The 23864-nt window shown below is 50.3% G+C and overlaps 1 protein-coding gene across 2 annotated transcripts; it reads left to right on the top strand.

Moving 5' to 3' along the window:
• Nucleotides 1-170: 170 nt before the first annotated feature.
• NRIP3 (nuclear receptor interacting protein 3) lies at nt 171-15314 on the top strand. Of its 2 annotated transcripts, none has more exons than XM_040609523.1 (7): nt 171-445; nt 7291-7470; nt 8187-8269; nt 11120-11259; nt 11711-11763; nt 11866-11963; nt 13157-15314. In XM_040609523.1, the coding sequence occupies exons 1-7, from the start codon at nt 272-274 to the stop codon at nt 13167-13169; spliced, it is 741 nt and encodes a 246-aa protein (XP_040465457.1). In that variant the 5' UTR covers nt 171-271; the 3' UTR covers nt 13170-15314. The 2 variants fall into 2 exon arrangements, with proteins under 2 accessions (XP_040465457.1, XP_040465456.1); XM_040609522.1 differs by having other exon boundaries at nt 172-445; nt 13154-15314.
• Nucleotides 15315-23864: the final 8550 nt, after the last annotated feature.

Raw genomic sequence — 23864 nt, 5'->3', positions numbered from 1 at the left:
GCCTGCAGCTGATCTGCTTTCAGGAGGGGCAGCGAGAAGGAACAGCACCGATTTATTCCTTTAGACCGAGCCTGAGCTCACCCGCCGTCGTTTGTGCAACGTACTGCAACGTGCCCAACCCCTCCTTTGCTCGGCGGCGCTGGCTGGCGTACCTGCCCGTCCCCAAACGTCACCGGGCTCCGGTTATAAAGCGCAGGCGACAGAGCATCTCCCTGGCTCTGTCTCTCGGAGAGGCACATCTTTGAGAAGCCAGCTGCACGCGGGTGGAAAGATGTTTTATTCGGGTATCCTGACAGAGCCGAGTAGAAAAGAAGTGGAGATCAGGGAAGCAGCATCTCTCCGCCAGCAGAGGAGGATGAAGCAGGCGGTTCAGTTTATTCACAAGGACTCTGCGGATCTCCTCCCTCTGGATGGGCTGAAGAAGCTGGGGACTTCGAAAGATACCGTAAGGCTTTATTGTGATTTCTGGAAGGAGACTTAAGTAGCTGGTAGGGCAGTGTCTGGACGTTTTCTTCATGCCATTTTTCTGTTAGGAGAAGTTTGTTGTTTGTGGAAGTTGATTAAAAAAAAGAGGCTTTTGTATGTAAAAGGGAGGGAGTAGAAATATGATGCTAGTTGTCACCAGGGCTTGCTTTTTGCTAGTAGGTGCTTTCAGATGCCTGGTACTCAGATCTAAAGGACTTCATTCTTTTTTACATTGACATGAAAATGGGATGCTGTTTCCAGTACAAAAATCCTTTCTGAATCAGAGTAAATCAAAATGGCTTCATATAATGCAAACATATATACCCATAAGTTTGTGATGCATGTATATGCACAACATATAATCGTGTAAGATTCAGTGAAATGCAGTCACTAATACTTCAAAATATAAAACTGCTGAGATTAGAGTTTGATAAAAGCTTATGTATATATGATTTTTTAAAAAAAAAATAATTGAATATATGTGATTCTTGGTTTTAAATATTTATGTAGGCAATGATCCATGTGATCCTGTAGCTAACATACAATATTATTCATCGTGTCCAGGGGCTGGAGAGCATTTATAAATACTACTGTGCACAAATGTCTGAGCTTTCTCTAATGGGAAATGATACTTAAAATGTAATATCAAAAGTTCTGATGTGAGGAGCAAAATCTAGAAAAAATATTCTACCGAGGAAAGCTTCTTTACTTTTTTTTTGGCCAAATGTTGCAAAATTCTTGCACCTTGTTACATACAATATTTGTTTTTTTCAGTGCTTGATCCCGGTTCATAGAAAAAATGACTCTTTTCATTGTGAGTGGGGTAGTTTTGTTCTGCCACTGCCTTCCTGCTCAGCTGGGCTCGGCTTAGCTCTGCCTGGCTGAGGTAAGTGGAATGAGTTGGCTGTTCTTTGCAGCGTGCATGGAGGCGATTCATTTTGACATCCTAAATCTTTTACAGTTATAGAGAGTGAAGCTCCTGCCCAGGGAAAGGCTCAGAAGGAGCTTTCCTGGTCACCCCTGATCAGCGGCTCCCCATCGGGGAGCTACAAAGCGCCTTTCTGAGTGTGATGGTGGGGTTATTGCTGTTACCTGCAGGGTCTGAATAGCGTGTCAAGGCTCAGCAGCCCACAGTGTGCAGGGCTGAGACCCTGATGACAGGGGTTTCTGCTCTGCCCCGACGAGAGGCGACAGGTAGCAGGAGCCAGGGGCACTGAGCACTGAGCTCCTTGTTCCCACAGCAGCGAGGGACAGGTCTGGTCAGGGACAGAGCACGGGGCTCCGTGCCATGGCCCCATCACAGAAACAGCATCCAGGCTTCCTCGCAGCTCCTGCGCCCGCGACGGCTGAGCCACAGCTGCAGCATCGCCCCTGCTGCACCCACAGCCCCTGCGGGGAGGGGCTGCATGGGGGATCCCTCCAGGGACGTGCTGGAGCCCTGGGGAGGTCCACAGCTCCCGATCCCCCCGGGACAAAGAGGAGGTGTGCTGCCTGCCCTGGCCGTAGTGGGTCTCTGGCCGGGGATGGGGTGAGGACCGAGCTGGTATGGGCCACCCCACTGCAGAGCCACCTTGTCCCCATGCCACAGCAAGGGGGGATGGGACGGGGCAAATGTTGCCAGGGCTCACCCTGGCCACAGCCTCCTGCTCTGGGGGCTGTATGGGGAGTCCCCAAAGCCACAGTGCTGACACATGCTCAGCCCCAGGGAAGCAGCCATGAATTTCAGAGCCGTTGCTGTGGGTCAGCGCTGCCAGCACTGCCACGCTCACACTGCACGCGGCTGGGATGGCAGCGAGCATCACTTCAGGAGGACCCACCGTGTCTCCTCAGTGTTGCGGCCACCTGGATGTCACAGGACAGTTGTCACGGTTGTCCCTCAGAGAAGCAGAAACTTGTGTGTCTCTGGGACTGGAGAAACACCCAGAGCCTCCAAAAGGTGGGACCCTACCTGGGCATGGCCCCAAACCAAGAGGTCCAGGTCCAGAGGGGGTTGAGCTGCACATCAGGAGGCCCAGGGCGTTTGCACACCTTCCCTGTGAATGACCACACGCATCCGAACAAAGCAGCACGTTCTTGTGGCTAAAGCTGCGTGAGGGCTGCGGTGACGTGGGTGGAAGGGCTTTTGATGTGCCTGGCATTATTAATGCAGGGTTTCCCGGGCGGGTTCCAGCAGCCTCGGCAGGAGAAGAGAGGAGGTAACAGCTCCTCAGGGATGGGGACAGGTGGTGAGGACAGACCTTGTCTGTCAGGGTGACAGCTGGCAGTGGCCGCTCCGATTTTGGGAAGAAATCCCCTTCCTTTTGGCTGCAGCGCAGGGGGTGCCGCACACAGCGAGGTGGCAGCAGGTCACCGGGGGGGTGTGCCGGCGTCCCCCAGCTTGTGTACCCTTGTTCAGCTCCTGAAGCATCTCTCTCCTGGTGATGCCCTGTGTGGGCAGCTTTGATAAATACCTGCAATTATGTACGTTAAGCCTTCAATATTTTTCAGTGCATTATTCTGGGTTGGACTGAACTCCTCTAGCTCCTCACTCCCTTTAGGTATTCCACCTTGTTTTCCCAGTATAAGACCAAACCATAGTATAGCACTGTATGTGTTGGGCTTGGCAAATGCAGGGCTGGATATATAGCACAGAAATGGTTTTGTTTTGATGCCTCACTACTAGCCCCTTCCCCAAAGCCCAGAAAATTGGCATGAGATGGTCGTTAGCTGGGATTTAGGCTTCCCGACACCGTAATCGTGCCCCCCTGCCTTGGGCAGGGTGCACTGGTGGTGGCAGCTGCTCCTCGTGCTCTGACACTTTGCCCTCACCCTGAGGAGCAATTTGGAGGGGTTTTGCCTGAAACAATCCTGCATCACTTTACAAGCTGGGAAACAACATCTTAAATAGTCACAAACAAACAAAAAATATTTCCCCTTCCCCAAATGCCCTCGGAGCTTTCCTGGGTGCCTGGGTCCTCAGCACAGCTCTGGGTGTCCCCGTGGCCCCATCCCCCGCTCCTGTCGCTGGTGCAACATTGCAGCAATGGCAGCGCGTTCACTTTTCCCCGCTTTCTCACTGTGCACCTGTGCACTCCCTCAGGTTTGTGGTGCCTTGGTTGCAATGCAAACCAAGTTAATGTTGCGTGCGCTGTCTTGCTCAGAGGCTGGGCTGCTGCCAGGGCACCCAGCGGTGCAGGAGCATGGGGGCATCTCTTGTCCCACCTCATCCCCCTGCGCGAGGGGCTGACAGCACGCGAGCGCAGGCTGCTGGTAGAAGTGGTGAGTTTGGATGAAGGGTGGGAAGAAGGGAGAGAAATTGCTTATTCCTTGGGTTGAGCTCCGTCAGTGCTTTAAAACTTTTTCTACTGTCTACGTACAGAAGAGAGAGCAAACCTCCAAAGATGGGTTCGGGGAGGGCAGGATCTGGCATCTCCCCTGCCTTTCATTTGCACTCGAGTGAAACTCTTGTTGACAGGTCTTGTTATCCCCAGATCCAGAAGCCAAAATAGTGGGAAACCTGCCAGAGAGATGGACACTGCAAAATGCGGTAATGTGCTTGCTTGTCACTCAGAAAGGAACAAAACTGGACAGAACTGTTCGTGGTTTTGACAGAGAGCGCTAAAGAGGTTCAACGGTAGCTGCTGTCTCCGCTCCTTTTATGTTTCTACTGTCACTTTTTTAGGGGGTTATAGGTTTTTGCAAAGTCTCAGGGATGTAAAGGGAGATACCTTATGAAAAAAAAATCTGGTTTGTTTTTATGACAACTGCTGAATGACACTAAGAAATAACTTTTTCTTTTTGCACTTGTATGTTATTTTTTATAAGACTTTCAACAGTTTTGTGCAATGCATAGGAAGATGGTACCAGATAATCTGGGTAACTTCAAAACCAGTCCTGGCTATGTGTCCAGCCTGTGCTGGAGGGAGAACAGGGCTACCTTCCCCATTGCTGTCACAGGGAGGTTTTCCTCCTCTTCCTCCCTCCCAGACATGGTCTGTTTGCAGTTTTCCAGCAAAATGTGCATTTGCAAATGTCCCCTGGCATGTTACCTGTTTAGCGAGTACATATCCATCACTTGAGTTATCTCCGTGACTAACATCCTCACTCTCTTGCACACAAGTCAAGGGAAATACAAGTTAAAGCAAACTAATTAATAGCCTGAGACAGGATAGTGCTGTGGGGAACCTTTTCGGTCCCCTCTTGCTAGATTATTTCTGTATTGGAGCACAACGTAAGGAATATCTGCTCCCCTGAAGGCAGGGTTCGCTGCAGCTCTCAGAAGAGCAAGCATCAGCAAGAGACAGTCCCGTTTGTGGTGGCAGCTCGTCTTCTCTGAGTGCTGGATTTTTGCCTTTTGCTGATAGATCCCATATAGGATTCATAAAACCAGGGCCTGAGAAAACCCACGTATGTAAAAAAACAAACAAACAAAAAAACCCCCAACAAACTGGTTAATGATCTATAAGAGAATTTGTAGCAAAAGGAATTTAGTTTGAAATAAAGGGTAGATGACAATTAAAAGAGCAATGATGAGCGTGCTGGTGACTGTTTTCTCCAGCATGTTCTTTCAAAGGTATCTGGCAATGGGGTTTAGGCCAGGCAGATCAGAAGAGCACCCAGACTGTCCTGGATGATGCTATTCAGAAATTGCTCTCGGTCCCAGCCGAGCGGGGCTGGGTGTGAGGAGGTGACTGCTGTGTGACAGGCTGTCTTCTGGCCAGCTGGGGACTTCACCCATCTGCTTCTCTGGTCCCCTGTTCCCCCATTTTTTTGATGATGTGAAGAATTAGTCCTCCAGATGCATGCTTGAGTTGCAGGCAAACATAAAGGGTAAGGACATACCATCCATTGTCAGCAAACCCTGGCTTGCATTTTTGCTCAGCTGAGGAGCCTTGGAGGTGACCACCGTGCTGACCATGCACCTACAGCTTCTGCCTCACGTAAGGGAGCCCTCGCTTCCAAACCGCTACGCTTGTCCTTCAGCACAGGGTCCGTTACTAGTGGGGCCAGTCTGCCTGCCTTTAATGTAGTTCTAATACTACTTTCTGCTGTTTGGTCTCACTGGGAAGGCGGTGGTCACCAGAGCAGTGCTGAGCTTGGTTACCTTTTGTGCGTGAAGGAGATGGCACAGCATTGGCCCCGATCTCTCGCCGTGGCTGGGAGTGCAGCGCATTGCTGCCTTTGCACAGGACACACTCTGGTGCGCTGGGCAGCGAAAGCCTCTGCAACCCAAAGAGATCATCAAATTTTATTTCTTTTAAAGTCATGGGTTGTATGCTGAAGTAAGAAAAGTGAAAAGTGGGGAAAAAAGGAGATTCCATGTCCCGGCGACCACTGGTGTTAGCTGCATCTACCCGGTCTTGTCAGTCAGGTCTGGTTTAACCGCCTGTGTTACGCCTACAGCAGGATCTGAAGCACTGATGCGGTTGCAGTTATTTTAGGCTGATGCCAAGCTGCATTAGCCTTTTGTGAGTGCTGTTATTTAACATGCCCCACAGATTATGTTTCCTAGATGAGGCACTGTGCACGGTGCATGCTGACCAAGGCATGGTAGCACAGCCTGAGGTTTTCCAAGTTATCCTGATCCCATTGAAATTCCCTCAAGATGAGGAGGTTTGCTGGTTTAAATGTCTCAGCAGACACAGACGTATTTAATACGAATGCAAAAATTCAGGAATAAACTGGTAAGAAGGTCTCACTGTGGACAAATTAAAATCAGAAGAAAAGGGCAGTAATGGGAGTGGGGGGAGATTAGCTGAGCAGAGAAATGAGCAGATAATCAAGCAGAGTCATTTCACCTCCAGCAGAGCATGTGCATCCATCCGTGATGAACATTAAACATAAAAAGGCTTTTGGGAAAGCGGTTGAGGGAGATTTTGAGAGGGAGCGTGCTTCTCGCAGAGCAAATGGAAATGACAGAGAAAACAAGAAGCTGCCGTACAAAACGCTGCAGGTTCCTAGGAGAATACCTCCCTCCCTCCCTCAGATGATCTTACCTCTTCGCCTCCTCTCCTTTCCATCCCACAGCATGGCATCTGGGACGGGTCCCATTCTCTCACCCTCGGCAGCTAAGTGCAAAGGTGGAGGGAAGAGAGATGTAGGGCAATTATAGACCAAGTTCTGATCTAAAGGCCAGACCAGCTCTGACAGTGGACACCCTCTGTAGCTCTCTTCTTGCAGTTGTGCCTCGTTCACTCCCACCTGTAAAAGCCAATGCACAGACCAACAAACCAGCTTCTTAAATTCTGTGTTGATTCACGCAAAAAGCATTGCCACAGGGGGAGGCTGGGCACGGGTGTTTCCTATGCCAGCAATGCTAGTGCTCCATGAAGGCACTAGTTACTTCGTTCTGTAAGTCCGTACACCTTTTTCATACTTGGGTGGTGCGTGTAATTGCAAAGGTAATTTGTTACCTCTTAACTGTTCATATCACTGCAGAATTCTCCATATCCTTATCAACAGATGAAGGTGATTACAGCTGAAACACCAGCTTGGAAAAGCCTGACTTGTTTTAATTCCTATATGAAATCAAATCTTGAATGTGAGTTTGGAAAATGAAAGGCATGCCTCCAAATTCTGGTTAATATTTTGAAAGGATAGTTCCCTTGCCAATACAAAGTAGTTCTCTTTAGTCAAAGCCAGGTAAGGCAGAGCTGGGAGGAGAGCAAGCAGGTGTAGGCTAGGAAGAGTACATGCAGCCTGGGAATTGAGGAGAGCAAGACTTCAGGGCATCCCTCCCATGGAGCGGTGCTGGCTTGTGGGCACCACAACAGGCTAGTGATGCAGGTCACTTCGTGGCTTTCCTCTGACTTCACCCTGCTCTTCTGTGTTTGTTTTTTCTTAAAGCAACCACATAATATCCTGCAGAAGCGCCTGATGGAGACAAATCTATCAAAATTACGAAGCAGCCGAGGCAGCTGGACCCTGAAGAATGATACCTCAGCGCAGACAAACAAGCTGAATCAAACCAAACCAGACGGCTCAGGGAAAATGGAGGACGAAGAGCTCATAGTGGTGAGCTGCCAGGTAACAGTCTCTCCCCAGCCTCATGTTTTTTTTTTTTCCCCCCCAAATGTTATTTCTGACTGCCTCAAACCGTGCTCTTGTTCTCCATGTTTCATGGTTAGGGTTGCATTGCCGTCATTCCCAGCTGTGGGGATGCTCTTCCTCTGCAGCTCAGGGCTGCTGCGGCATGGATGCCCACCTGGGTATCACAGAGAAGACTGGTCTGATGGATGTCTTCCCTGGGACATCAGGGTGGAGAGAGTAGCCAGGCTGGGGCAGCACGCTGAAACACTGGGGAGTAATTATCCGTGGCAGATCCCTGTGCTTACAGCCTGTTTGTTTTCCCCAAGTGACATCCCTCTTTTCTTTCCCCAAGAGTAATTTCACATTGCTCCTCCTTACCACCATGCTCTTTTGTATTTCCTGGTCTCCACAATATCCCCTCCTGCCGGGGCTGCCCCTTCTGCTCTCTGCAGGGGCAAATGCTGCCGGGAAGGGCTCAGGACCCAACACCATGTTGTTCAGCAGCACCAACTTATTAAAAAAGCAGCTCAAGAGTCAACTCAGGTGCCTGGGGTGGACGAGGCAATACCCTGTGGGCACTGAGCATGCAGTGGAGCTGGGGTGGGCTGGCATGAGATGTTGGCATTTCAGCAGGGACCGGTGTGTGTGTCGTGGAGAGCTTGGACACCCCGTGCTTGTCCCACATTGTCTCCCATCTCTGCTTGCTCTTGCAGTGTGCGGGGAAGGAGCTGAAGGCTGTGGTGGACACCGGCTCGCAGCACAACCTCATATCATCTGCCTGCCTGGACAGGCTAGGGTAAATATCCGGCTGGATTTCTATTGCGCAGGAACTCTAGGTGCTGGCAGCACCGGCAGTGCTCCTGGGGGCCTTGCTTCACGCCAGCGGCGACCATTCTGGCAGGGAGTGCTCTGGGCTGTGCCTGGGGAACTCCCCAAGCCTCCCGTTACAGCCAAATCCTGGTTTATTCTTAAACGTCCTTGCAGGGAGCCGAAACAGAAAGCTAGCTGTACCAACCTGGTCACCTCTGAGTAAATCCTTCAGAGGGCTGGACGCATTTGTATTTTTTCAGTGCCTGCCTATTTGTCATTCAGCACCTCCTGAAATGGCTGGACCAGCCCAGCCAAGTCCCGCAGGTCCCCGCTGCCAGGCAGGGACCCGCTGGTGCTGGTGCCGAAGGTAAAGCAGCTGTGCAGTTGTGCACATGCACGTGCTTGAAATCTGGTGCCTGGTGCAACTCCCAGTAACAGATTTCTCCCAGCTGAAGGGCAAGGAGATGTATTTACATAGTGTTAGAGAACTGACTCCCAGCAGCAAAACTCCCGCTGATCTCCGAGGAGCAGGATCAGGCATCAGCTCACAGGGTGTCAAGGAGATTTTGGCCCTTTATTCCCCCGGAATTGTTGCTTTTTATCGCCAACTTGCAGTGATTACACAAAACCCAATTGCAGTTTCTCCCTGAGCACTACCGCATGGCCCTGAATGAATGGTGCCTGCTTTCTGTCCAGGCAGTAATTATTTTGCACAACAGTGTTTAGTGGCAGGAAGGTGGCTGCGCTCACTACAAACTTGTCACAAACCGTGGGGCTGCTCAGCTGGGCTCATGGACAGTAACAGTGTGTGTGGAGGGGTCTCATCCTGCCAGATGCTGTGTTGGCTGCTCAACATGTCTGAGTTGCACAGCAATGCTCTGTGCCAGTTCGTCTGCTCTCTGCATTTCTCATGGGTGCCCTGTGTGGTTTTTTCAGCCCCGGTCTGCTTCAGCAGACCTGCCCTTGGAAAAGCACTTCAGAAATACCTTAGAGCCAGTTTGTGCTCTCTGGTTATGGGGATTCCCTCTTGATTTGAGCAAGACCACTTCTGTAGCCGTAACCCAGACAGCTGCAGGTACAAGGCCGATGTCCCTTACCAGCAGTGAGCAAGCTCTGGTTCCTGCTAGGTGGGACCTGCGGGCGTCGGGGTGCGCAGGGGCCGCATGGCGTGTGCAGCATCATCTGTCCTGGGGCTGCCCCGCAGGCAGTGTCCTGCAGCTCCTTTGCTCTTCGTGTTTGTAGGGACAAAAGCTAAAAGCAGATTAACAAGCGGGTTAAAACCAGGGCTTTGATGCCTGGCTCGCTCTGCCGTCACTGTGGTAGGTCCTGCGCGACAACAGGCACTGCTCCAGGGTGTTTTACTTCAAAGTGGTCTGTCGTGTGTGGCAATGATAAAACACGGGGTTTGTTTAAATCCAGCCCTGGAAAGCAGCGGAGAGGAGGCATGCTAGGCTGTTTTGCTCTTGCTTGGGTGCTGCTGCCTGCAGGTGAGGCTTGGCAGCCCTGGGGACCGGCCCTGCGGCTGAGGTCTCTGGGTGCTCAGCGCCTCGAAGCACTGTGTGTGTCTGCCCAAGGCACAGGCTCTTCATCCCTTCTTTTTTAAAAATCTCTTTGCATCTTGCCATGGTGCCGTTCGAGCCCTTCCCCTCACCCCTGACGAAAGCGGTGGGGTTAGCTCGCAGGTTGCTGCAGCAGAACCACCCCCTGCGGAGGCGGAGGTGCAGCTGGTGGGTGAGCAGTGCCGGTCACAGCACACTGCGGGGGACTTGCCGCTCTCAAACCCAGCTCCAAGATGTACCCTTGCATCGTGCATCAGTGGTCCTCACCTCGCTGCAGTTCCCCGGCCGGCTTTCAGCCATGCACTGCCCACATGCTGTCCATCCATCCTTGGGGCAGTCTCAGCTGTGACTCCTAAACCTCTTGAGATGTTCCCACTGCTTTTTAAGGCCAATCCCAAAGGGAAGTGGCAGAGGGGACCCAGGTTTTTTCTCTGCTGCCTCTTCTGGACCTTGTATCTGTGCAATGCCCACCTCAGCCCCAGGGTCTCTGCTTCTGAGGGGGCCTGGTCCCCCCCAGGACAGACGGACAGACAGACAGACGCTTTGCTGCAATGCAGCTCAGCAGAAAGGTACCTTGAGCAGCCAAAAAGCGCTATAGCTTTTATCTGAGGGAGACATCGCCACCTTGAACTGCCTTTCCATTAGGTTCTCCTTCAGCTTAAAAGAGAAACTCAAGCTAAATAATTAATCAGTGTTGTCAGACTAGCTCATGGGGTGTAGACAGAAGAAACAACTGTACCTGAGTTATCCCTGACGCCCTTTTTTCCTTTTCTTGGGCTGAATGTGATTGATCTGCCCTCGTTTCCCTTGCCGAAGCCCAGCAGCAGAACCACCTAACAAGCATGGACGGGGCGCGCAGCCCTGGCTGTGAGGCAGGGGGGCACAGCGCTGGCAGCTCCATGACTGGGAGCTGGGGTGGAGTGTCCCTTCCTTAGACCCACACTGCGTTAGAAGCCATTTTAGATCAGCAGCTTCCCCAGATCCTTGAGGAAATGTAAGAAAAAGCTTCCTCAGGTAAAAAGCAAAATCCAGTAAGGAGCCCTGTGTGGGCCAGGGGCTGTCCTGGGTTGTGCTGTGGTCTGATGCGGGTGTAGGCTGGTGGCTGTACGCGGAGCATCACAGAAAACCCGCCAAAAAAGCAGCTTTCCAATACCAGCACTGATAATACCAGCAAGCCAAGAGCACTTCGGGTGTAAGCACCCTCCAAACGTCATTTGCTCCTTGCCAGAGCAGCCGAACCGTGGCTGCTTCACGTCAGGAGTGTTTTTACTGCACAGGTTAAAGGAGCATCTCAAAGCGCTCCCTGGAGAAGATGAAACGGTTTCATCTCCGTGCAAGGCGAGGGCGATCGGGCAGATCGAGTGCCTCACGCTGACGGTGGGAGCGGTCCCCGTGGAGTGCGCTGCTCTTGTCGTGGGTGAGTGTGTGGGTGCTCCTCTGCTCCGTCGGGGGGGAGTTGTGTGGGTGCTCCTCTGCTCCGTTGTGGGGGAGTGTGTGGGTGCTCCTTTGCTCCGCTGGTGCGGGCTGGGGCTCTCCTCCCTCTTACCCCAAGGGGGGTGGGAACTGAAAAAGAAACACGTTACAATTAAAATAGAAATACTGCTTTTCTACAGCAAAAGTCCCCGATTGGGCCTTCAGAGGGAGGCAGGGAGGAAGCGTTGGGCAGGGCTGTGCTGGAGGCACCGTGCTCTGCTCTGCCGGTGGGGTGGTCACCGTACCCTCCCTTCACCACATCCCACTCCTGAGCAGCTCAGTCCCTGTATGAACAGGGGTTTATCCAGCAGAGCAGCCACGAAGGAAGGATGGAGTCGCTGACAAAAAGCAGAGAACACTGTGAATGTATAAATCTGAATGTCCCTCTTTTTCAGAAGACAATGAGAAACCCTTCTCCTTCGGGCTGCAGACGCTGAAATCCCTGAAGGTAGGGGGTTTCCAGCAGGGCTTTTCCCCATGCTGGGGGAGCTGGGACCACTGTGGATTGCAGTTTTCCCTCTTACCTAAAGGGCTTTATTATTCTCTACAGTGTGTCATAAACATGGAGAAGCATCATCTCATTCTGGGGAAGACGGACAGGGAAGAAATCCCCTTTGCGGGCAGCAGCAGTGCCGCGGCGGGAGAGCAGTAAGTTGGCTGGGGAGGTGAGCTGCCTGCCCGCTGCCAAGCCTGGCGGCAGTGCCCCTGGCGCCAGAGCTCACCGGCACTGGCAGTTATTGCTTTCATCAGTTCATGGAGTTTCGAAGCAGAGCCCCTGTCTTTTTCAGCTGCCTTCCTCAGCTTTTGCTGCTTTTTTCCCCAGCTAAGTGTTGTACAGCAAAGCGAGTGTCAGAAAAGACACGCACAGGGAAACGCCGTAGGAAATGTACTTTTTGGAGGTCACTAGGAAGGCTGCTTAAGTGCTGCTTTGAGAATGTTCCCAAACAAACCTTTTTTTTGGAAAACATTTACGGAGCAAGGCAAATAAACCCACATGAATGTTTTGCTAAGTGCAAGAGAAAGAGATCCTGCCTGCAGATAATGGTGTTGCCACTTCTCCCCATGTTGCCCCAGCTGCCCTCTTGCCAGCTGCTCCTGATGTCCTGGACTTTTTCAGCCTTATAGAAAGAGAAATCTGTGCTCCAGCACCTCCTGAATGTGTGTAGCTTGTGACAGCTGGCTCTGCAGACAGGCAGGCAGGGCAATCCCCCTCCTTCCAGGCACTGCACGGGGCTCCTCGCTGAGCACATCTAAAAAAACATTTGCTCACTGCATCAGAAAGTGTCTCTGGCGAATGATGTAGGGCGGCACCTTCTTTAGCTGCCCGTCATGACCAGCTACAGTCATTTTGGATGTCCTGCAGCCCCTGCACAGCTGGAGCCTGCTGTGCTGGGCATCACTGAGCTGGAGGAGCCTGGGCAGGAGCAGGGAAAGGGCAGACCTTCCTCAGCTAATTGTATTTGTGCCCCTTGGGGAGTACGCGAGGGCCGTACATGGTAGTGCAGGAGTTGGGATGTGAGTGCATGCACACCCGCTGCATGCCCAGGGCAGCCGCCGGCCATGGGTGCTGCTGCTGCACGAGCCCGGGGAACGCCTGGTACAGCACCGTGGGGAGACGGTGCCACAGCACAAAGCCACGGGATATTTTCCCTGTCTCCTCTGAAACAGGGATGCGGGAGGCATAGCGCAGTTCTGTCACCACTGCAGTGGTGAATTATTTCTTGGTACTGCATTTAAGGCCAATTTTGCTGCCTTTCCTCCTCTCCCCTCAATGAAAACCACCTTTTTTTTCCAATAAATTCATTATTTTATTGAATGTCTCTTCCTTCTTGTTTCAGCAGTTCAGAGGCATAAAGAGATGCTGAAACGCCGTCCCCACACAAGAGCTTGACATCAAAGAAATCCTGTGCAGCTGTCCCAGATGAAACAGCAGTGCGTTGCTTTGAAAACATTTATACTAGGCTACAGCTTGGGTGCAGCTGAATGAAATCCCATTCAGTAGCCAGTAATTTAGAGATATTGTCCTGTTTATCTATGGGTTTTGAGAACAACCGTGTGCTTATTTTCTGGATTTTTCTATATAGTGTGCTCTTTATTAACAAACAGTTGGGAAAACCATATGAATTTCTTCTGATGAGAAAAATACTTTTTATAGTGGCCTCGTATGAGTAATTGTATTTAGTTGTGATTTGAGGCTATCAGAATTAAATTTTTATTAATGATTTTTTCCAGGGGCTAAGCATTTATATTCACTTAAGTGATATTGCCACATTCAAATGGCCATTACCAGGAAGCTACTCAGAGTAAAATAACAATGCTGATACCACCTAGGAATTATGGCTCATCCTGTTAGCATAGTATTGTTGCCATGTAATTAGGGATGCAACTGCTGGCTTGATGAGAAAGAGCAATTACAGAATTATTAATGGGTTATAGGCTTCTCTGCAGTGGCGTGGCAGAAGCACAGGGTGGTTGGGAGGGCTCCTGGGGTGATCCCCCACAGCCCCCAGCTTGCCATGGGGTTGGCGCTGGCACAGGGGCAGCCCATCATGGTGCTGCCTCGCTGGGGCTTAACCCCCACCCCCCACCCCCCCCGAGGAGGGGTCCTCCAGGCAGGTCTCAGCTACCTTCCTAGTGGGAGCAGTCAGGAAAATTAATCACCCTATGGAGCCAAAAAGCAACAAACAAGCACAAAAGTATGTTGTCTGGAGAGCAGCAGAGACCCTTATCTGTATATTGGGAACCAAACGGCCCCAGTGCACCCTCGGCTCTCCCCTGTGCCAGGACCAGTGCCTCGCCTGCCCACCGCCCAGCACCCAGCCCGAAGCACCAGCAGCACCTGGGCTATGTGCTGGCGCAACTTACCGACTCCACTTGGACTTTAATGTTGCTGCCAGACATGCCATGTTTTTTATATCTATTTAGAAATCGCCTGGGATCTTCAGTACAACACTAACCTTGATCACCGTCAGGGCAGGTGGGAGTTTTTGCCAGGACAAACGTTTCGCTGGGTTTACTGTCCCGTAGCAGCAGGGTTGCTCCTTCACATGCTGCTCACTTGCAGACCAGAACAAATGTACGGTATTGCTCGGGGGAGCCTGGCCTCATACGAAAGCAGCTTTCTAGATTCTTAAAAGTGAATGGGAATTAATTACTGTCATCTGCTGAAGAGGCAACTTTAAAATTCAGAATAATATCCTCGTGATGCTGTGCATCTGCCAACGGCCAGTCTGGCTGCAGCTGGATCCACAAGGGCCAGAGGGATGCCGCAGGAGTGGGAACGGTGCTCCAGCAGCTCTTACTTGGCGCAAGCCCCTTGGCCCCAGGCAGCCGCAGGCTGCAGCACAGCTCAGCCAGGGTCTCCGACGGGATCTGAGCGCTGCTTATGTGCTTCAGCCTCCCCACGGGATTTATTGTGCTGCTCACCCAGGCAGCCCGTGGCGCAGAGCATCAGCCACAGGCACCGACACTCTCTCTGGCATTTCCACTTGGGAAATATCTTGGCAGTCCTGGGCAAGGACCAGTAACTCTTGTCACCTCTTAGCCATCAGCTCAGGTCCAGAGTGTGTCCTGTGAGCCAGGCTCCTGCCAGCTTCAGCCAGTCTGTGCCCAGTAACGCCATCTCATGCCTGCCACGGCATCTGGGCTGGACCTTCATCTCCTGCAGTGGGTTTGAACCCCTTTTCAGTATCAGGTATGACTAGCAAATCTGAACTACCCGTATTTTGATCTATTTTCTATTTTGGTGATAAGTTTCAGTGTTTTCTTTACATACAGGATTTTATATAATACAGCTATATATATATATATATCTAAGTTTACAGGGTTGGGCTGCCCAGGACAGTCCCACTGATGTGTTGTGGAAATATTTAAATATTTCACTAAATATGAACATATTTGATTATTTTATATGCTATGAGTTTGGTATTTTGGTACTTCTTTCTTTCTGTGCTTATCACTGTGCTAAATGTCAAATTACAGCTAAATAAAGTTACATTGTTATTGCTGTTTATTTGCTTGTACCCTGGTTATGTTGATTATTTTTTTTGGCTCCAGTGCACTTCTTCCTCTGTGGAGGAGTTCATGTCACTCCACTCTGGTGGGGCTCCGCACTGCTCCCACACTTCTGTCGGGAATTGCTCTTGGGCCATACAGAGAGCGGCAGCGGAGACGTGCTAACCGGGCAGGCTTAACGGCACGTGGCACTCGTGCTAAAATGTGAGCATTGGAAATCCTGGCCTTTCGCGGCCATGCATCTCCCTCCCAAAGGAGGTGTGAGATCCTGCTTGTGCTGCTTCGAGTTTCACCCTTTGGAGAGCGGAGTTTGTTTCTGCCATGTTTGGCTAGCTCGCTGGGGCGATGCCAGCCAGAGTAGGGGAATACAAAGGTGGCTTTGTAAACTTTATGAAGCTAGGAAAAGAAAGCGGTCAGAGCAAAAGACAGGTAAGGTACGCGTGCAATAGCTCTGCGACCACAGAGAGAAGAGCAGAAGCCCAAGATCGGGGTCTTCCCAAAAGCTTTGTATATGGATTTTAGGGGCTTGCTGTCTCTGCCCAGACAGGCTTTAGGCTGCTTCAGCAGCAGCCAATCTCTCTTACCAGTGAGAAATTTTCCTTTTATCTGCTCAAAGTCCAACAGCAAAACCCTTTGGTGGAGCTGGGCTGTCTTTCTCCGACCATGGAAAGAGACCAGACTCCTGCAATAAAGTGGAGAAAAAAATAAGGAGGATAAATGTACAGGCAAAAATAACTGCTCATGCGGGTTTCTAGACTTACTCAGACTATTCCTGACGCTAGAGAGCAGAGACCTAGCACATGCAAATGAAAAATCAATGGGCAAAAATCTGTTCCTTCTGTGCAGAGCAGGGTTAGCCCTGCCACCGGTGGCTTTTCACAGGAGGCTCCTGTGAGCAAGATGCTCTGTAAGACAGTACAGCTGCTATAGGAGACTGGCACTTGCCTGTCCAGGGGATTATAGCCTGTGGGGAGTAACATCGGATCTCTGTACCTGCACGAGCACTTGAATGGCCACAGGGGTACTTGGTAAGGTGGCTGAGTGCTGCAGACCAGCTCAGCAAGCCCTGGGTGCTTGTTCCTGCTTATCTCCAGCACAGGCATGTGCCGATGCACCTTGGGCAACCTCTCCCCAACATGGGTTTGCAGGAAGGCTGGGCATGGCCCTGCAGCTGAGAGCCTGCTGCCTCTTGGCAGGTGGCTGGGGGCAGAGAAGAGGGCAATACCTGACATGAGCCGGGACCAGAAGGACCTGGGAGATAACCTCCGCTCACAGCTGCCTTTTTATGAGAAGCCCCTGGGGTAGCGAAAGGTTTTGTTGAATGATTTATGCCCCAGCTGGTGAATGCTGTCAGCTGCAAGCAAAGACCTTGCAGGTGAGGACAAGCACAGCCTCCAGCCAAGCAGCCTAAGGGAAAGTGAGCCAGCTGCTCCATGGCCGAAGGGCTCCCCAGCATCATCGCTTGTGCTCGTGTAGTCAGCAAAGTGCGGAGGGACAAAACACCTTTGTCCTTTCCAATGTCTTGTCTTCATTTTGGCCATGCCTAAAGCGAAGATGAAGCATGCAAAGAGGAAGATGCTAACAAATGTCTTAGTGGGTTCCAACGCTGGAGGAACGTGCAGGATCTTGACGCTTGGGCTCCTGCAATTCAGATGGCCCATGTGATTAGGACATCAACACTCACTGTAAACTTCAGAGATCTGGACAGCTGGTGGAGAGTGGCTGTCAGGCTCCCAAGTCATGTCTATATTTCATTATAAGTGATGCACCCAAGGCCATGTGAGGAGGCAGTAGCAGAGGAGCAGCACCACGGGCTTTGTACTGGGGCTCTCCTCACTACAGAGCTGACCATCCAGTTGAACTCTTTCTGGGCTGGCCACTCTGCAGCAGCACTTGCTGCTGATCCAAGTGGAAAGTCAGAGGACCTTGCCAGGAGTAGCCCTGCAGCAACATTATTCATGTGGGTTTTGCATCCTGCTGAGATCCACCACCATTTTTTCACTGCCCCTGCCAGCAGAGTAGCTGATTAGACAAGAGCTGCTTGGGCACCTCTCCACAGCTATCCACAGGGTCATCTGTTATCTAACAGTTCTTCAGGGAGGTCTTTTTTATGGGCTTTTCTGTTACTGTTTTGCTGATGATAATGTGAAGCTCAGCATGTTGTGAAAACAAATCTGATTCGTATGTCTCAGAAGCAGATAAGTAGATGACTTATTTCGATATAAACGTAGGTTTTAGGGCCGTGCATTGCTTGGTTTATTTTATGGGGCAAACATCAATCAAGGTCTGCATTGCTTTATCACCTGCTCACTTAATATCAGGTTTCCATCAACTGAAAGTTTTCTTCTTTACGTAAGCTGGGTTTTCACTTTTTTCCCTTTTTCACGAGCTGTGCACCACTGGGGCTAGCTCAGCATGTGCTGGTCTCCTCCTCACCTGTTAACAACCACGTTGCTGTCAGAAGGCTACAGGCTCCGGAGATGACACTGTAGGTATCAGTGACATTTCCCTAGAGCTGGCATTGGTGAAAAGGCAATTGATTTAATGATTTCATTACCAGAGTGGTGCTGCTACTACTTCCCTGAGATGAGACTTCGCCGCTTTCAAAGTGGGCATGAAGACAGTCAACAACCTAAAAATATCAAGAGTTCAGGAATAACAGGAAGCCATGGCAGCGGGAGAACTAGCTGGGGGGATGCTGCAGGGACTTTCTCTCTTTTTATGAATGCAACAGGATTGATGCATGGGGCTTGTGGCTGCCCCCACAGTGAGACACATTTGGGGTCTCCACGAAAGCATCTCAGCTCGCACAAGGGGAAGAGATGCAAAGCTATGCGCTCATTAAATGTAAAACTGCCCAGCATCCTAGAAACAGGTGGTGTATCTGCAGAGGGCGGGGAGCTCTTAACGCTGCTTCAGCTCTGCGTGTCTCGCCTCTGCTGTCCCCATGCCCCCCTGGACAGTGGCAGGGCCAGCACTGATTTACTGCTCACCTCCCTTCACCTCTCCTTCTCAAAGACCAGGAAAAACAACCTCCTCCCTGCAGTGGATGTGCTGACCCTGCTACTGCAGGTGAGGAAACTCCTACCACCCGAGGGGCTTCAGGGGGCTGGGTCCCCCGCCTGTGAGGCTGGCACAGCCTGCACCAGCCCTGTGCCTGGGGCTGTGGTGTCCGGCAGCACCGTGTGGCTCTTTGTGCCCAGCATGGCCAGGTTGGCCCATACTGTGGCTGCAGGGACTGTGCTGGGGTGCAGGGGGCTGCAGCTGCTGTGTGCCTCTGCTCTTGCTGGGCTGCAGCCCCACAGGTGACGTGGGGGATGCAGAAACCCAGTGCCCTAGCTTGGTGGCAGAAGAAAGGCACCGGTTGCTCCTCCCAAGGGATGAAGCAGTGAGAGGGCTGCCAGAAAGACTGGGGCAAGAGACCTGGACCCAGCCAGCTAAAAATTCTCTCTGCTGTAAAAGAATGGTAGGCAGGGCTAAGTACTGCTTTACCTGCAAGCCTGTGGTACGCAGCTGGCCACTGCGTTTTCCAGGTGCTGCCAGATGGGCAGCATCTCAACGGCAATGCCTGCAACAGCAGCGTTGAAAAATACTGCTGAAGGGAAACAGCAATATTGAGACCTATGTTCTCCATGAGAAAACCAATATATTTTAAAATGTTGTTATGATGCCTAGTCCTCTGTTCTTCCACAAACAGATCAGATGGAGCAAGGTGAGTGATCAGGCTGCAAAACATGCCGAGTCATGGAGAACACGGGCAAACAGGCTCCATCTAAGAAACTCTGCAACACCAGATGGCATAGCTATTACTATGAAAAGAAAAATGTTGTTAGGGGTTAACCATCGGTCTTCCCTGGATCACAAATCCAAAAGCTACTTCCAAATCCTTCAGTAGAAGACAAAGCCCAGCACGAGTGCGCTGCAGCCCAGTCACCTTGTTTTATCCAGGCCAGTAGAGATCAGCACACATGGAAAACTATCCGAATTTTGCCGCTAGCATTTCTGGGTGCTTTTTGGTGAGAAAGAGAAAACTTGTAACTGGGCAAAATGTGACTTATAGCCAGTGTCATGGGGACACTAGGTCTCAACAGTGCAGACATTTGGGAATCCAGTGAAGAGAGTCTCCTGTCAGTGGTGCCCTGGCAAAGGCAATTTTGCTTTCTGGCTTGGCAGGTTTAGAGAGGTAATCTGTGGATTTAAAGCTCCCTCTACTCAAAGACAGCCCCCCTCCTGAAAGGATCGTGATGGTTCTTGGTTTAGGCTTCAATGACATTTTTTGGATTGACTCTTTAGGCTAACAGAAGGGGAAAATGGGCTCTTGTTTCTCCAGAAGGAGATGAGAGTGTATTTAAAAAAAAAAAAAAAAAAATTATGTATGAGGGCTAATTAACTTGGCATTTACAGCTTAGCATTCTCCTAGATAAATTTGCTCCAACTGAGACCACATTTTGTTGCAAGGAAGCTTCTGCCTAGCATCTCTTTCCTCCTGCTGCTTCATATGCTGTGATATTAAGGTCATGAGCCATCTTCCCATGTCCTGTTCGGTGCCTTCCAATTAAGTAATGAGTAATGAGAAGATCCCAGGTATGGTTTAGCTGTGAGGGCTGAGACTTCTCTCAGTGCAGCTCCTTACGGTCCTGGTCAATGTTTTAACAGCTAGAAAGGGCCTAGTGGTGCAGGCTCCTCAAGGAGCTTGCTACAGAGCGGTGATTCAACCAGCAGAGACACTTGTTTCTGCTCACTGTAGAAAGGAGCTCTGAAAAGGTCATACTAATGAGGGGAAGGAGGCTATGCAGGTAAGGAATTTCTCTCCTCCTCCAGCACTAAGGCCTTGCCAAACAATTTGCTCTCTGAGCATGCTGTCATTACGGTTAGTAGGCTGGGGGGATAGATAGCCTGGATGCATAGGCAGGATGGGGCAGGCAAAACCCCTCTTACCCTTGCTGCTGCAGGCCCTCCAGGCCCCTGCCCTGGTGTGCAGGACACGCTCATCAGCAACCTGTCCCACCACAGGGGCTCCAAAATCCTGTTTGCTTGTGCTGCGCCTGTGCTTCAGGGCTGCGTGGCACAACGGGGCAGCGCTCACTCTGCTCAGTAGGGAAACACAGCTGAAGAGAGAAAGCCTAAGCTGGTTTTGACAAGGGGTGCTGACTTATGCTGACATTGTTTGGGTGTTATTTAACTCTCAGAAAAGTCCTCTCTCTCCTGCCAAGATAATTTTCCACCCCAGGGAGCATCCCCTGCCCTCAGGAGAGCATCTGACAGCATGCTACTGGGAATTCATGCATTATCTAAGTAGTTATCGTAAGGAAGGGAAAATGGGTTCATCTGTACCTATCCAGAGCACAACTGAGCACAGTGGCAGCTGAAAAAAACCTGCTTGGAGAAAGCACTAATGCAATGAATCACCATAGTCTGTACAGAGGGGGAGTTAATAGGAAGCTCTCGTTCAAAAATTGTATTAGATGTTGATGGCAATGAGCCCACATCAGTTGCTCTCCCCGCATCTCCACTCTCTGCCATCCCAAATTGAGTTAAGGTGATCCAGATGCACCTCTTATTGCTTTAGGAGAAAAATATGGCTTATTTTCTCCTGAGGGTCACAGGTAACTAATGCAATACAGGCCAGGCAAAGGTAAAGCCCCATCCTCAGCGGTGTGAAGCATCACAGTCGCAGTGAGATCAGTGGGCTATCCCCAGGGCCCAGCTTTGGGAAGGAAAGTCCCAGGATGCTGCTTGACTGAATGCAGGGATAAAATGCACCAATCGTAAGACTAGTTTATGGGATGGCTGTGGGTCTGCACGACTAGATGCTCATGTGCAAACAGAAACCTTGAACTTCTTTCACTCTTTTAGATTTTCTTCCCTTAATTTTTAAGCCTGAATTGACACATCTTCAACTAACGAGGTCAGTTATTCACTTTCCCTACTATTCCCACGATGCTGAACTATAAACATAAGTGGTGGTGGTGGTGGGTAAACAAACAAACCCAAAAGACACAGACACAAAACCCAAACAAAACATTCAGTTGCTGTCAAGCCCAGAAGCTCTTATCAGGGCTCCAGTATATTAATCACTATACAAACAGAATGGTCTCTTTCCATTCCAAATGTCCAGCTTTTGAGACTAGGGGAGTTAAAATCAGGGCAACTTGGCTAGTGAAGAAGATGGGCAGGATGGCAAAAGGAAGGATATGAGGTTTCAGTAGAATTAACTGTGTACGAGAATAATCCATAAGAGATGGGTGTTAATAACCAACTCTTCCCACAGCCCTCCTGCATGAAATGTGCTGCCTAAGTGAAAGCCCATCACCGTTGCATTCAGGTGGGTGTAAAAAAAGCCTCTCGGGGAGCATTGCTTCTAGGTAAATCCCACTCTATGGGAAGAAAAGCAAGGCTACATGGTTAGTGGAGTCACCTGCATGTACTGGTTGACCTCCCCAGAGACCATGGCTGCTCAGCACCACCAAGCCGCAGGCTGGCTCAAACAGCTTTCAAAAAAAAGCCACCCCCACTGTTTGAAAAAGGCTCCAAATTTTGATCTTTTTCTTGATGTAGCAAAGCTCCTTTCTGCCTTGAGCTGAGAGAAGTGGGTGCTCTTGTCAGGCAGAGGACAACCAGAAGCACATCTCAAAAGCACATGATGTACTGGGCTCTCTGGAGACTGCTAATGATGTTTCATTAATTTTCATTATCACTGCGAGCAATATTTGGGCTCTCTGCATCTGTCTTATTTAGAGTTGTCTTTTCTTTCTTGGTTAAATGGCAGCTTCTACAGACAATGATCTAATTGTTCCTCAGCACCTGCTTGAAGCTGTCCAAGTTAAGGATGGACATTGTGTAATTTGCAGTACACGTGATTTGGTCTTTAAGGCTCAGATCAAATAAAATGGAATAGCAGATTAGCCACTAATTGAATGAAGTGGAAGGTAATGTGCAGGCTGATGCTGGGGTCACAGAAATGCTTGGGCTGGACAACACTGAATAATGGACCAAATCAAAATATGCATGTTGTGGTCACCAAGCAGCACAATGAACAGACTTTCAGCAGATACCCTGAGCTCATAACGTATAAACTGCTTTCTGTCTGCCAGGGCAACAAGGTTTTTCAGTGGATTTTATACCATCTTTGCAGTGCTATAAAACTCAGATGCAGCAGCCAGGGCACAACCAGTTCAGGTGCTGCTGGTGGGGCAAATGCCCAGGACGGGTTATATGCTATGGGCCTGTCAGCATCCTCCGACATGGTGCAGGGAGCACCTCGTGCTGAGCCCTGTGAGGGTGAAGCCGACTTCTTAGCGAGGGTCACACAAGCCTACTGGTCATGCACAGAGGCATGAGGTGAGGGATGCTCAGAGGACTGTGGTCAGAAAGGTGCACAGTGTCCAGCTTGCTGATGCAGCTGCGATGCCCTCGTACTGGCACTCACCGCTCCAGGACGTCAGAGGCAGTAAGTCAGCTCATCACTCACACCTCAGAAACAGCCGTCCTTGGTACAGCCATGGCCACGCCAGGGCAGAGCACTTCCCAAATCCCAGCGTTGTTCATGTGCTGGAAAGGCGATAACCTTGTCAGTGTTCAGCTGCATGTTTCTCTCAGTTGGGCAGGCTTGGAGAAGCCCTTTGGTGGGCTCCAGCCCTTTGGTGGGTCCCAGTAAGGACCTCAGCCCTTTCTTTGTTTTCAAGCCTAATTTTGATTCCCTCCTATCTGGATGGCAACATGCAGTTCTTGAGGCAAATACTGACCAACTGGGAGTGGTACAGCCAAAGCCACAGACTGAGCTCTCAGTCTACATATAAAAAGTAAAACAAACTTAAGAATCTGCACTGGAAAAAAAATGTGTTAAAATATTTCTAACTATATGAAAAAAAACAACCAAACGTCCTCCAGTTTACTATAACACTGCACTGGACTGGCAAAGAGGAAAACTTAGCTCACTTTCCTCCACTGTCACCCAGTTTCAATGCCCTGAACTTACCTTGATGCTCCACATTTCTCATCTATACAGCCAAAAACATCAAAACATTAGCTCCAAAGACTTTGGTCTGGAGAGCTGCTGGCTTGACCAATCTGTTTTTGGCCCTCGTGGAGGTGCTCCCAGGAGGGATACAGCTTTGGAGGATGGGTAGGATGAAGCTCACCCCCAATAAATGCAGATCTTCTTCTTTACAGTAATTAGCCCAAGCAACTCCTTGCCTTCTACTACATGAAATCAGGAGTTACTTGGAAGTGCTGCTATATTTTAATTCACTTCAGCCTACATGGAGAATCAGGCACACTGATGAAATATAGTCCTTAGAGCAAAAACAAGTGTCATTCCCAATTACATTACCGAGCAGCAGCGTGCAGTGTAAAATGGCAAACCAAGCTCAGCCATCCTCCCACGTCTGGGTGGTGGAGAGCTTAATACTCTCTGCTCTGACAGTCAGAACATCGCTAGTTCAAATAGATCTTTTTTTTCCTTGTAAAACACTTTTTGTTAATTGAAGGAAGAGGTGTTGTCTGGGGTAGAAAGTCGCAGCCCAGGCAGGGCTG

Source organism: Falco naumanni, chromosome 10 (assembly GCF_017639655.2).
Source record: "Falco naumanni isolate bFalNau1 chromosome 10, bFalNau1.pat, whole genome shotgun sequence".
Lineage (NCBI taxonomy): Eukaryota > Metazoa > Chordata > Aves > Falconiformes > Falconidae > Falco > Falco naumanni.
Note: the sequence above shows the minus strand (reverse complement) of the source record. Positions and strands in the feature narration are given on the sequence as shown.

Coding starts and splice junctions, on each gene's coding strand:
- NRIP3 (XM_040609522.1), top strand. CDS start 272: ATGTTTTATTCGGGTATCCTGACAGAGCCGAGTAGAAAAGAAGTGGAG. Junction 7,471..8,186: donor TCATAGTGGTGAGCTGCCAG/GTAACAGTCTCT, acceptor TTGCTCTTGCAG/TGTGCGGGGAAGGAGCTGAA. Junction 8,270..11,119: donor GCCTGCCTGGACAGGCTAGG/GTAAATATCCGG, acceptor TTTACTGCACAG/GTTAAAGGAGCATCTCAAAG.